General features: G+C 26.9%; 1 protein-coding gene across 1 annotated transcript; it reads left to right on the forward strand.

The window, feature by feature from the left end:
• The first annotated feature begins 483 nt into the window (after positions 1–483).
• On the forward strand, positions 484–4,089 carry LOC101493467 (transcription factor MYB106). The gene is made up of 3 exons (XM_004489354.4): positions 484–831; positions 1,006–1,135; positions 2,326–4,089. The coding sequence occupies exons 1-3, from the start codon at positions 699–701 to the stop codon at positions 3,326–3,328; spliced, it is 1,266 nt and encodes a 421-aa protein (XP_004489411.1). The 5' UTR covers positions 484–698; the 3' UTR covers positions 3,329–4,089.
• Positions 4,090–14,225: the final 10,136 nt, after the last annotated feature.

Here is a 14,225-nt window from a genome sequence, read left to right on the forward strand (position 1 = left end):
GTCATTGTATCCATCCATACAAAAACAAAAACAAAATAGTCATAAATGTTCCGAATACAAAAAAAAATTGTATTACTTATTAATTTAAAGTTTTAAATCGCAATCACGTAAAATTTATCATTTATTTAAAATTAAAAACTTATATCAAATATGTTTAATATCAACTAACATTATGAGATTGAATAATCAAAATTAATACATACAAATTATTATATGAATAAAAATTTCTTAGAATCAGAATAAAATCAAATTCACTCGTTTAAAATCTCACGAACTATATAATTGAAATTAAATAATATAAAAAAGAAAAATATTTTTTTTACTTTATAATTAATAATTAAAAATATCGAACTTAAATCTACAATATCTTGAAAAAAAAAAAAAAAAAAACTCAAGATTGAAAATATGTAGCATAGATAATTAGAGTTGGAAGTGAAGGGTACATAGAGTTATAAGTTGCAATGATATTCCAGAAACATACTAGTAGTACATTAACATATACACAGTTAAATTAATTAGTTTAATGTCCCATTTATTCCGCTGACCTTTCTTCTCTGTCCATCTCTTCATTTACTACTAACTCTCATTGTCCTTCTTTCTTTTTTCTTCTATATAAGTTTCTTTATTTTTTTCCTTCTCTTCTTTGTTGTGTGCTATATAAATAAGTTCAAAAGCCACTATACTCTTTAGTGTTTCAAATGGGAAGATCACCATGTTGTGACAAAGTTGGTTTAAAGAAAGGACCATGGACTCCAGAAGAAGATCAAAAACTCTTAGCTTATATTGAAGAACATGGTCATGGAAGTTGGCGTGCTTTGCCATCTAAAGCTGGTAATTCATTCATTATCTTTTCTTTGATAAGCTAGCATATGTATAAAACATGTTTTTTAATAATTAGTGTTCTTTTTAGAAAAAAAATAAGACAACATGTTTTTAGTGTTGTTAATTAATATTGTTGCAAAAAATGAGACAAAAATAAATATTGTTGTGAAATTTTAATTATAGGACTTCAAAGATGTGGAAAGAGTTGCAGATTGAGATGGACCAACTATCTTAGGCCTGATATTAAGAGAGGAAAATTCAGTTTGCAAGAAGAACAAACCATTATTCAACTTCATGCTCTCTTAGGGAACAGGTTTGGTATATTTCCTTATTGTGTTGCATCTTTTTTTTTTTTTTTTTCTTTTTTTTTCTATGATTGATTCATCATCACTCTCTTAATTATCATTCTTTTATTCATTAAGAAATTTTTTGAAACATTGTCGGTATATTTTTTTTAAATAATTAATCAATCAATCAATCAATCAATCACAAATCATGATATGCATGACTAATTTTATGTTATATAAATATATAAAAGTTAAATTATTTTAAAAAATCAAACAATTATGATTTACTCACATTGACATGAATTAAATCTTTACTTGTTTACTACAATTATTGTTATTTTTTCTATCATTTTCTTGGAAGCACATTGATCTTGAATATCTTAAAAATGTAAATTGAGATATAATTTTCTCCTCTACAATTTTATCCTTTAATTTTTTTCTTTCTTTCTGAAATTCATTACAAAACAAATTAAAAGATGCCACAATTATTATGTGGCAGCTCAATTAATTTTTGTTCCCAATCTTACTCAGCACTTACTATAATCATTCATTTTCTGTGGGGGCTATAATTTCTTTATTTTTCTTTCCCTTCCAATTCCCTTGCTATGAGGTATGTCTTAAATGCAATGTCCCCTCAATTTCTTCACCTAACTATTCAACCAATTCAATAAAAAAAAAAAAAAAAAACTATTCCAATATCTCCAACAAATAATTCAAATCATGCATTCTGCCATTTCCTTAAATTTTCTCCCTGACATCCAAGTTTGTTCAAGTTGAACCTTTAATTACAAAATGATAATTACACCATCCACCACTAAACAAAAAATCATAGCTCTTGCTTGTGATTTCTTATGCTCTATAGAACATATACTAACCACACTCCTCATTTTCTCACACAAATTATGTTACATTTTATACATTATTAAAATATATTAACCAAAGGGATATATAATGTCACTACTAATAAAAACTAATTATTAACCTTTGTACTAAATTTGAATGGCAAAATTTGATATAAAAAATTGAGTTGCAAAATTTGTAGAATTGGTCTCATATGATGTGTACTATAGAAGACAACTTTAACTAAAATCAACTAAAAAACAAAAGAAAATATGCATGTTTTAGTATAGTTGATGAATTATATAGTATTGCTAATTATTAAATAGCATTGACATTTAGTGGTATGTTTGTATTATGTTTTGTTTTTTTTAATCAGGTGGTCAGCTATAGCTACACACTTACCAAAGAGAACAGATAATGAAATAAAAAATTATTGGAACACACATCTTAAGAAAAGGTTAACAAAAATGGGAATTGACCCAATTACTCACAAGCCAAAAAATGATACTCTTGTTTCAAATGATGGTCAATCAAAAACAGCTGCAAATCTTAGTCACATGGCCCAATGGGAAAGTGCTCGTCTTGAAGCTGAAGCTAGACTTGTTAGAGAATCAAAAATTCGTTCACATTCAATTCATAATCACCAACTTGGAAATTCTCATCATTTGTTTGCATCTTCATCTTCAAACAACAAGAACAAAGAAGAAGATGAACAAACATTGCTATTTACACCCCCTTCTATGGTTTCATCATCACATTCTCTTGATGTGTTTAAGGTTTGGAATAATAATAATAATAATGGAGGATGGTTAAGGGCTTCAAATGATCAAGGAAACAATCTTGAGTCTCCTACTTCTACTTTATCTTTTAATGAGAATGTTCCACCAACTATGACTAGTGATGGAGTTGGGGGTGCAAATAACAACATCAATGATCATAATGAAAATGCAAATAACAATAATGAAAATGAAAATGTAGTATCTATGATTGAATTTGTAGGGACTAATTCAAGTTCATGTGAGACAGGAGTTGTGAAAGAAGAAGGTGGTGATGATCATCATGATATTCAATGGAAAGGTTATGAAAATTCATTGACTTTTACATCTAATCTTCATGAGTTGACTATGTCAATGGAAGGAGAATTGAGTTTACATCATGGAGGTGTTGTTGGAGATGATGTCATTGCTGAAGAAGGGTTTACTAACCTTCTTCTTAAAACAAACTCGGAAGATTTGAGTTTGTCAGATAGTGGAGGAGAATCTAACACCGGTGATGGCGATGGTCGAAGTGGTAGTGAATTCTACGAAGATAACAATAACTATTGGAATAGTATTCTTAATTTAGTCAATTCTTCTCCCTCTCATTCACCAATGTTTTGATAAGATTTTTAGCTATGCATTGTGCTTATAGATATAATCAATCAAAAGTTTATGATATATTAAAGTATTAATATAAATATTATAAAAATAATTCTACGGCTCTATAATAAGTCCAATTTCATTTTATCTCTCATATTAGTGTAATGGATGAGATTTTTAATTTCATCTCTCATTTTAAAGTATTAATTTTTTAGTCGTTAGACGATGAAATTGGACTTAATGTAGAATTGTACAAATCTAGATTTCTATGGTTGTGCAATTAATATAGTCTCATTTTAGTTACATTAATCTAATGGCTAAGAGTTACACTTGTTGCAGGACCGTAGAAGATCAAAGTTGTATTGAAATAGTATGAAATTATTTATATCTTGAACTTTTGATTGATTTTAACTAATAGGCACTCTGTATTTTGGTTCATATATAGTATATGTTTAAGATGTATGTGAGTCACATAAATATATAGCATATTCTTCAAATTCAAATTTTTGTCAAATGCCATTGATTTTCCTCTACATAGTGGTTTATTATTGATGGTTTACTAGAGACCTTACCTATAAATGTATATGTATTTGTAATTGTGTAAAAGTAAATGAGGTACTCTTATGAGAAAAAATAAGTCTATGATAGCATCCATCATCAAATGTTCATATCAATTTGTTTGGATTTAACTTTATTTCTATATGAAAAGTGTTATTTTTCTGAGATGGGGAGGAGTTTTACTGTATTCACAAACATCCAATAAAGGAAGCATTTATTATGGACTTTATTGGTGTTGGTTTTATGTCACATTACTATTGCTTTTCAAGATTTGAATTCAAAGTTGATTTTTATCTATTTATGACTTTCTACATCTCATCACAAGTATTACATTGTATTATGTTATTTTATTCAAATTAGAGAAAAGTTATAAATGAAAAAAATAAATAAATTATTTTTATCAATATTTTTATTATTTACTTAATTAAAAATAATAACTTAGAATAGATATACATAGTGCCTAAAAAAATCAGATTTTATTAGTTGAGTTCCAATTGTTTCTTTTTGGTTAAAATATTATAATTTTGGATTCTTCAATAAAAAATAATTTTATTCTCGATTTCTAAATAATACAGGACTTTTTAGTGTACTAAAATAATAGTCTCAAGTCGAGATTAAAGACTTATAGTTTAGAAACCAATATGAGACACCAATGTTCCAAAACCCCTAGTATGTAACACCACATGTTTGCGGTATTGTTCTTTAGAGAAGTACAAGTGTTGTTTATAAACTACCTTTAGCATTAATTTTCAATCACCGGATACTTTTTGGTGTATTTGAACAATAACTCCAAGTGGTTAACGAGCTCAAAGATATGTAACTTAGGCACGTGTGAGGCATCCAATGTTTAAACCTCAACTCTGCAGTATTGTCTGCTTTGGGTCTTTAGTGAGTTCTTGCAATTTTATACTTTGTAAATGAAGTATACTTATCTAATACTAATAAATTATATGGTTCAATTTTTAAACTAATTTGTACTAAACTTGAGCTCTTGAAATGGATGATATTAAGCACATTTGTGCTACTTTTGTCGGAACTTAAAGATTAATTGAGGTATAAGCTAATTTCTCCAAATTTCGATTTCGATTTCTTTAAATGATCACACTGAAGAATGAACTTGGTCTTTTAGCTATGAGTTTCTTAATTACTCTAAAAAGTGTTAAGCATGATTAGTGCGTATTTTTTAGCTACTGAACTAAGAAATGCATAAAAGTAAAGTAAAACAGAAAAATAGAGATGAAATGCATAAAAATTTGTTTGATTGATTGAGTGTGTCTGAAAATTTTACAAGTGTCAGTATTTATAGACAAATCTAGTCTTGTTTGGTTATTAACACATGTAATGCGTGATTGTTTTTGCTGTTGAGGATACATGGCAGCCCATGGTCACCTCTTGATTCCTATTTCGACGACATGTTCCATTACCAACATTCACACATGTTTTTTTTGCTCATACAATGTCTCTCTATTAGTGGCGCTAAAAACGTATAATATGAATATGAATGTAATTGTCAAATTATCAAGTTATATTGAGTTTTGACTAATTATTACACTTTCACAATATTTGTGGACTTTTGCAGACTTGAGAAAAATTCAACTGATTCATATTTAGATGTTTTTCATTCGCCTGATCTTACTTTGGCTAATGAAAATTCAGCTAATCTTAAATTCAATTGTGTTATAATCTAAATTAGCAAATTATTTACTTTTAAGTGTAAGTAGCTATCAACTAGGGATGGAAAACTAAGTCAGTCCGACCGTCATTTACCCGCTAAAAATCTAGTTGGGGCGGATTAACTTACGAGGTCGAGTCGAAAGTATCAACTTACCCCTCTCGTGCCGATTTCCAAAAAAATATTTTTTATTTTATTTTAATATTTTATAAAAATAATAAATGCAACCATAATTAATCAATAAAACTAAATACAAAACAAAGTCTTCTTTAACATAAAAAAAAATCTCAAAATAAATTTATCAATATTAAAAATCCCCAAAAATTTATTATAATCTACTTATCGCCACAGAATACTAATAAATAAAAAATAAAATTTAATAAAATAAAATATTATAATTCACTATAGAGTTGAACTCTGTATTAGGAATATGAAATTATATATTATGATCTTATTAGCTTTTTTAATTTAGGTTGAAGTTTTTAATTAAATTGAATAATTCAATGGACCACTTTGAATCTTTTGATTTTTGTTTCAGTTAGTAAAAGTTATAAATAAATAAACAACTTAAAAAGTCATAAAAAAAATAAAAAATAAAAATATTTTTTTTTATCCCGATCCGACATGCCAACTAACTCGTCCTGTACTCAGCCCATTTTTTAGTGGATTATTTAATTAAACAAATCCAAATATTCAATTCAACATCTTTAATTTAAGATGATAGATAAAATAAATCACCCAATTGAATTGACCTATTTTACCATCCTACAATCAATTAGTATATTGTGAATGAAACATCAAATACGTGTCTGACCTATATCCTGTTATTTGTTGACCGTCTAATTATTAAATTTGATCTCAATATATAAAATATACAGACATAAGAATTTAGTAGGGATGACCTATTAATGAAAGCGCCAATTACAGCACAACTTCTAGAGATTGTTTATTTTCTCCCTTCATGAAAACATAAATTTTATTATTATCAATCCCAAAATTATTATTTTTAGAGAGAATCAATCCCAAGTTCATAATTTTTTTGTTTTAAATATCCTAATAGTTGGATCACACATCCACACACCTTAAATTTCAAAAAATAAAAATTTCAAATTTCATCTCAAATCATTGCATATTAACGTCTTTAAGACCATCACTATTGATAAGAAATAATATTTAATAGATTTTTACCGCAAAAAGTCATGTAATTCTCAACATGATTACATCAATTGGTATCATAATTGTAAAAAAACCAAAGTCTTGAATTAAAAAAATCCATATATCTCTTCAATCTAATGCCAAAGAAAGGAATGACTCCTCCACAACTCTATCAATTCACTTTTTGAGAAGATTACACTCAAACAAAAGACAAGTTCAAACCACCTTATAACCTAAAACACAAATTTGTCAAAAGTAGTCTATCCAATAAAAAATGTACAATTCAACAATTTTGTCTGGTTGCCTCAACCACTAGCCACCTCAAAGTATAGCTTCAAGAATAACACGATATATCACAAGTTCGAATGGATGGAATTTTAATTCCAAATATACACTAAATCAATTTACATGACCCAATATCAAAGGTTTCTAAGAAAATATTCTACTAGCAATCTTTACTAAACTACCTTTACTTTCTCATATTAAAACAAATTAATTACAACAATTGAAAATGAAACATAATAATGATTATAACAAGAAGAAAAAAAGAATTAATACTTTATTGATATTATAAAACCTCATATACAACAAAATTAGTACCGTAAATTTTTTATTGCTAAAATGACTTATAATAATAAATATATGATATTTATAAATTTTATATTAGTAGTTGTAATTTGTATATATATTGAATTCATTCTAAAATAATTATATTATTTGACCATTTCACACAAATAAAAAAAAATATCAAATTATCCTTATTAATTATTGATGTATTTCAATTATTATAAATGTAACGTGAGGAATAATACACATAATATTAATGGGTTAGAGTCCCTTCATACTCATTAATTTTAATAATTTGTGTGCTTATCTAAAAAAAAAGCTAGATGATACAATTAAAAGAAAACTTAAAATTGAATTGAAAATGAAAAATAACAATTTTTTAATACAATTTATTTTACAAATGGCATAGTTATTATGAGAAATAATTTGCATTGTATCCGCCAAGTAATGTAATACTACTCTATAATAAAATATAAATAAAAAAACTATTTAAAAAATTAACATATTTTATTTTATTTTTTACCTAAAACACGGACAATTTTTCAAATAATTGGACATATTTTTATTTATATATTATTCTAAAAAGAATATAAAAGGATGACACAGTTTGCAGTGAAAATGATAAAAGTAATTGTGGAGGTACATTTTGATAGTGTGCATAGGATTAAAATAATATGACAAGAGGGAGGATATACTATTAATTTTACCTGAAACAGAAGTGCGGTTCGATGGTTGGCTGTCCAAGAAAATAAATGTTAATATATGGTCCCCCTATCTATTGTTTTATCCTTTTGTCTGCTGAATTTTGAGTGATAAGACTTTATTGTTAAAATAAAATAAAAAATGCATATAAATATATGTTGATAAAGATACATGGACCAGTAAATATGATATATATGGCTGAGAAATAAATTAATTAATTTCAAGCTTGTCAAAGTATTCGAGCTTTTCACCATGTTTTTTTTTTTTTTTCATTTTTGGTTCTTTGCATCATGCTTATTGAATAAAAAGAATTTTTGTATACTAAGTTAATGCTTTAAATTGCCTCTAATTTGTGGTAGAGTGATGTGTAGTTTGAGATCACTACATCACTGTTTGGATGCAGCGAAAAAAAGTATGGTGGATAAAGAAGCTACTTCAAGTATGTCTCATTTTGGAACTTGGAATATAAACACACTTAGAAGAAGATCTATGAAAAATATATAGTAAACATTATGATTAGAAGGAAAATCAATTTCATGTGCCTACAAAAATCTAAGTGTACATGGAGAAAGCAAGAGTGATAAATTGGTAGATAAAGAGTGAAAGAAGGATATTGTGGATGATAATTAAGAGAATAAAATATAAAATTTGTAGTGAGACAAGACACTTTTAGTATGATTAGTGCTTAAATAATGTCGGATTAAAAGAACACTTTAAAGTGATATTTTAATCATGGATTTTTACTCAATCAAACTTAAGATATTTCATTAATAATAATAGGAGAAATACAATTAAGAATGTAATAAAATCTATTGTAAAGAGCATAAGATGTTGATGTTTTAGTAAGAACATAACCACTACTATTTGTTAACTTTATAGTTGTTGTGTAAACTCATCAATGATCTACAATCGTTAATAAGCTTAATATATTTGAACAAATAATCATCATACAATAATTACAAAATCATGTACTCCCACTTCTCTTAAAAGTATATTTTATATCAATGGACCCTATAAGTGTTGCACTACAAATGTGAAGACAACAATGTGTGATTTGACAAGGAAAAATATATAGTATTATATTGTTCATAAAATATGTCTTGCATTACGTCCCAATCATAAAATATATTATTTTCCAATCAACTCAAGATTTCAATGCTTCACTCAATCAATGCAAATACCACATTTTCAACCAAAACACAAATTTCATATTAAAAAGGAAAAAGGTAACCGTGTTTATTCATATAATTTTTTTATACTTTGAGATTAATTGCAACTCATGAGAGTTGGTAATTTGGTCACATCACACAATCTCTCAAATAAAATCTCAAATATTTTGATTCGTTGAATTCGATTATGCATATGATCAACTACTAAACTTAAAGAAAAAACAAATATGGATAAATTAAAACAAAACAATCAAACACAAAAATAACGTAAACACTTTAAAATTAAAGAAAATATATAAGACCGTTTTCTAGTAACAATTGGAAAATAACATTATACGAAAAAATTTATAAGACACGGGTATTAATTATCTATCAAATACAACTATGTTTTCTAACTATTGTGTTAGTTGTGTGCTTTGTTTACAACATGATGAAACTATTCATTATCTATTTTTTTTTTTATCTTATAATTTGTTTTTTCTCTCGTTGTGTGGTGTTTATGGCTACTTTGCAACAAAACTAGTTTCAATTAGTCAATTATGAATCATACATGCATCTATTGTTGCACATATGAAGACTATTTCTTAGGTAAGAAGGAATTTAGATTGAAATTATTCTAATTGGTGTATGAATTCTCTAGAATATGTTTAGAATCATTTAATTCAAAACGTTAAACTCCGATGATGAAATGGAATAATGTAGTAGTTCTTATACTCCATTTTAATAAAGCCTTTGCTCATATAAATATAAAAAAAATGATCTAAATAAAAATCAACTACACCTTTAATAGAATGAAAATTATAGTAGAAAAATTGTAGACTTGGATACATGATACTACCTAACGAGAAATACTTAATTTTAAATAAAAATTATTTAAACACACAAATAAAGAAAAATATACACCAATATATTACTTTTATTTAAAAAATATACATCAATTACTTTTAATCTCTTTAATTTTTGTGTGTGACGACCAAGTGATATATCTAAATAAATCTTGTGGCTATACATAAGAGTTTCTCATAGCAAGCATAGATAAAAAAAAAAAAAAAGTTTAAAAATAATCATTTGATTTTTGTTTATCGAATTATATAATTCATGCTGGGGTCAAAAATGCATATGTGGTGAAATATTGGCCACATCACTTGAGAAACAGCTCATCAACTTTGCCCCCTTTAATTTGTTCCAATCTTTGAGGGTTATCAATGTTCATTTATTTTGGGTTATTAGGCACATGGGTATGGAATCACCATGACTATGACAAACCATGCATGCTTATTTATTGAAAACAACCATTAATTCGATTTATTGTATTGAATGTAGTTTAACACAGCAAAATGCAATCTGTGCAACAATTATGTAAATTGATCAATTATGTCTATTTTATCATTTATGAAAATACTCATGTAAAATTTAAACTTAATTAAATGCATGTTTGGTCTATTTATTTTTCTTTTTCATAATTTTAGTTACTCAGTTCCTAAATTAGAAAAAGAGCTAAATATATTTTTAGTCTTTATAAAATTTTAAAATTAATTTTTATAAAATATTTTTTAACTTTTTAGTCCCAAAAAAATTATATTTTCATTTTTTGTTCCAATACTTTTATACCAACTTATATGTATTCTTCAATTTTTTTAATTATATTTAGAACATTATAAATATTTCTTTCACAAAAATTTAAAATTTTAAAAAAATAATCTAAAAATGAAATTTTAATCCTTTAGTCTATAAAGTTTTTTAATGGATGATATTGCATATATATTCAATGATAAAGGGGGGATTTTGATATGAATATCCCTTCTTTTCTTTTTAATTTTAAAATGCCCCACTTTAAAAATAAAATAAAAAATTAAATCGCTCACTTTTTTTCTTCATCGCAATCTGGAGATGCGACTTGGTGAATGAGTTTTTTTTTTTTTTTTCCATTTTAACAGATGGTCGCATCCTGGAGATGCGACATTGTACTGGGATATTTTTTTTTCTTTTTTGTCATTTAATAAATATTTGTATTTATTATTAATTATGTTTACTATTATTGAATAACTTAAAAATAATTAAAACATTTAAAAATTCAAAATACTATTATGAAAAATAATAATAATAAATTTAATAATATTATAAATTTTAATAATTATAATAATATGAATAATAATAAAAAGAAAATTATATTAATAAAATAAATTAAAAACATTAAATTAAAAGAAAAAAATACAGTAAAAAAAAGAAAAAATACTACAAATAAAAAAAAATACATCAAATTAAAATTAATTATTTTCATCTAAATGACCTCTAGTTTCACATCTACGCGGTCGTCGAACTCGTCTAGCCCTTTGAACACCTTAAGGTTGTTGTGGTTGATCCTAGTTATAATCTGTTTGTGAATTAGAACCATTACTACCTGCTTCTGTATAATTTTGAGTTTCGGCATTATACATAAAATCAAAAACAACATAAACCGACTCAAGAGTTGTGCAATGAGTACCAAACAAATTATAGAAAATTTCCCACTCGATCGGATTAATGGGAGTTGGTATTGTTAGCACTGAAGGAACGTAGTATTGAGTTAGTATATCTGCAGCTTCATGAAGATGTTGTAGTGATGATAAAGACGGTGTTTGGTGCATGGTATTTTTTTGTGGGATTGATTGAGGCGTAGAGTGAACATTAGGATATGTTGAAGGTTGCAAACGTGGATCACGCAGGTATCTTTCCACAGATATATATAATTTAGTGTGATGTCTGAACCAATTCATATATTCTTTAGTGTGGCGTAAAACACCTTCAACATACTGACCTTGCAATATGTAATTCTGACGTTCATTCCAATGTTGAATATCATCTTTCCAAACCACACTCCAATTATCATCAATGTCGTTCATATCGACCTCATGGTAGAGCGTCATAACTTTTGGAGGTTGCGAAATTTGTTGATGAAAGCTGAACTAAAGTACGACTCTATTTGCATGATGTTTTTCGATGATATGATAACAATGCAGATAGGTACATGCAGTCCAAGTATTGATCTCTTGTTCGGGTACCTCGTGTTGGAACCCGAGATACAGTCTCCAACGAAACTGAATGTTAAAAAAATAGGCTAAAGTAAATATTAAGAGATATAAAAAAATTTAAAAGTGCAACTACATGAGAATGAATATATTACTTCCTGAACCATCATATGATCGATTGTTTTCTGGTATCCTTTTATATCGTTGTGAGGATCTCTACTGAAATTTAGACCCCCGGAATTAAATATGTCAAATATATAAAAAATAAAAATATAATAAAATTAGTAATACGGTAAATAATAAGTTTTAAAAATAAAAATATATAAAAATTATGTGCAATAGTTACCTTTGTGCAAGTGGACATATCCATGCACTAGGTGCATCTGGAGCAACACAAGTCAAACGATACCATGTCCAGTTTTGCAACAACAATGCACATTCTCCCGTCGTTGAGAAATTTGAGATCACACGTCACTCCACAAACCAACATTTGTTTGATTTCCGATATACATCAATCTATAATTAAGAGTGCTTATAATAATCCGAATAATGGGTGGCAACATCATCCGTCAAAGCATGTGTTTTGCGTCCGACATATTTCACAAAATATTGCAAGGGAATTTAAGGATAATGCTTTCAAGAAAAAAGTTATTTCTATGGTTAATAATTTAATTCTTACTTCTTATCATTAATGAAAAATTAAATTATTAAGTTTTATAATTAGTGTAATAATGCATTGTCTACTGTTTCAATACAGGTTACTCAATCAATGAGTCTACATATCGATACTACTGCAGAGAAATTGACATTGTAAATCCAGAAGCTTTGAAATGGTTAGACAACATACCACGACAAGATTGGATTCAAGCATTTGATGGATGTAGCCGTTGGGGTCAGATGACCACCAACCTTGTGGAGTCGATGAATGCAATATTAAAAGGACCACGCAGCCTTCCCATCATTGCTTTGGTCCAATCAACTTATTATAAAAATAGTACACTATTTCCAACCATGGCAAAACAACATACATCAATTTTAGCTTCTAGTCAGGTATACACAGAAACATGCATGACTTTTATGAAAATCGGAAATACGTAAATCTCATAGTCATAGAGTCGATAGTTTTGATCGGAGTAACCATACTTTCATGGTCCATGAAATAGTAGTTCCAAGATAAGGGCGACCAATTGGTCATTTCAGTGTAAATCTTTCTAACAAGTGGTACGATTGTGAAAAATATCAAGCTAAACATATGTCTTGTTCACATGTGATAACAGCATGTTCTAGCATCAAATATGATTATTTGAGCCTTATACTTGATGTGTACAAGGTGGAAATAATACTAAAAGTCTACAATGAAGTGTTCCAACCCATACCAAACGAAGAATATTGGCCACAATATGAAGGTGTTAACGTGTGTCACAATCCACTAATGCAGAGAGTCAAGAAAGGTCGCCCAAAGACCAAACGCATTATAACAGAAATGGACACTACAGATAGAGTCACAAGAAAGTGCGGATTATGTCGGGAATTTGGTCATACTAAGAAACATTGTCCAAACGCTGCTGGCACATCTACTCAAAATTGATGTATTTTTTTTCTTTTGATTTAATGTATTTTTATTTTAATGTATTAATATAATTTTCTTATTATTATTATTATTATTATTATTATTATTGTTGTTGTTATTATTATTATTATTATTAAAATTATTATTCTTATTATTATTATAATTATTAAAATTTATGATATTATTAAATTTATTATTATTATTTTTCATAATAGTATTTTAAAATTTTAAATTTTTAAATGTTTTAATTATTTTTAAATTATTCAATAATAATAAGTATAATTAATAATAAATATAAATATTCATTAAATGACACAAAAGAAAGAAAAAAAACCGTCTTAGTACAAGGTCGCATCAAGATGTGACCATCTGTTAAAATGAAAAAAAAAACTCATTCACCAAGTCGCATCTCCAGATTGCGATGAGCAACATCGATAAAAAAAAAGGACAATTATGTATTTTTTTTTTTATAAAAGTGGAGTATTTTAAAATTAAAATATATATATATATATATATA

This window comes from Cicer arietinum, chromosome 2 (genome assembly GCF_000331145.2).
Source record: "Cicer arietinum cultivar CDC Frontier isolate Library 1 chromosome 2, Cicar.CDCFrontier_v2.0, whole genome shotgun sequence".
Classification (NCBI taxonomy): domain Eukaryota; kingdom Viridiplantae; phylum Streptophyta; class Magnoliopsida; order Fabales; family Fabaceae; genus Cicer; species Cicer arietinum.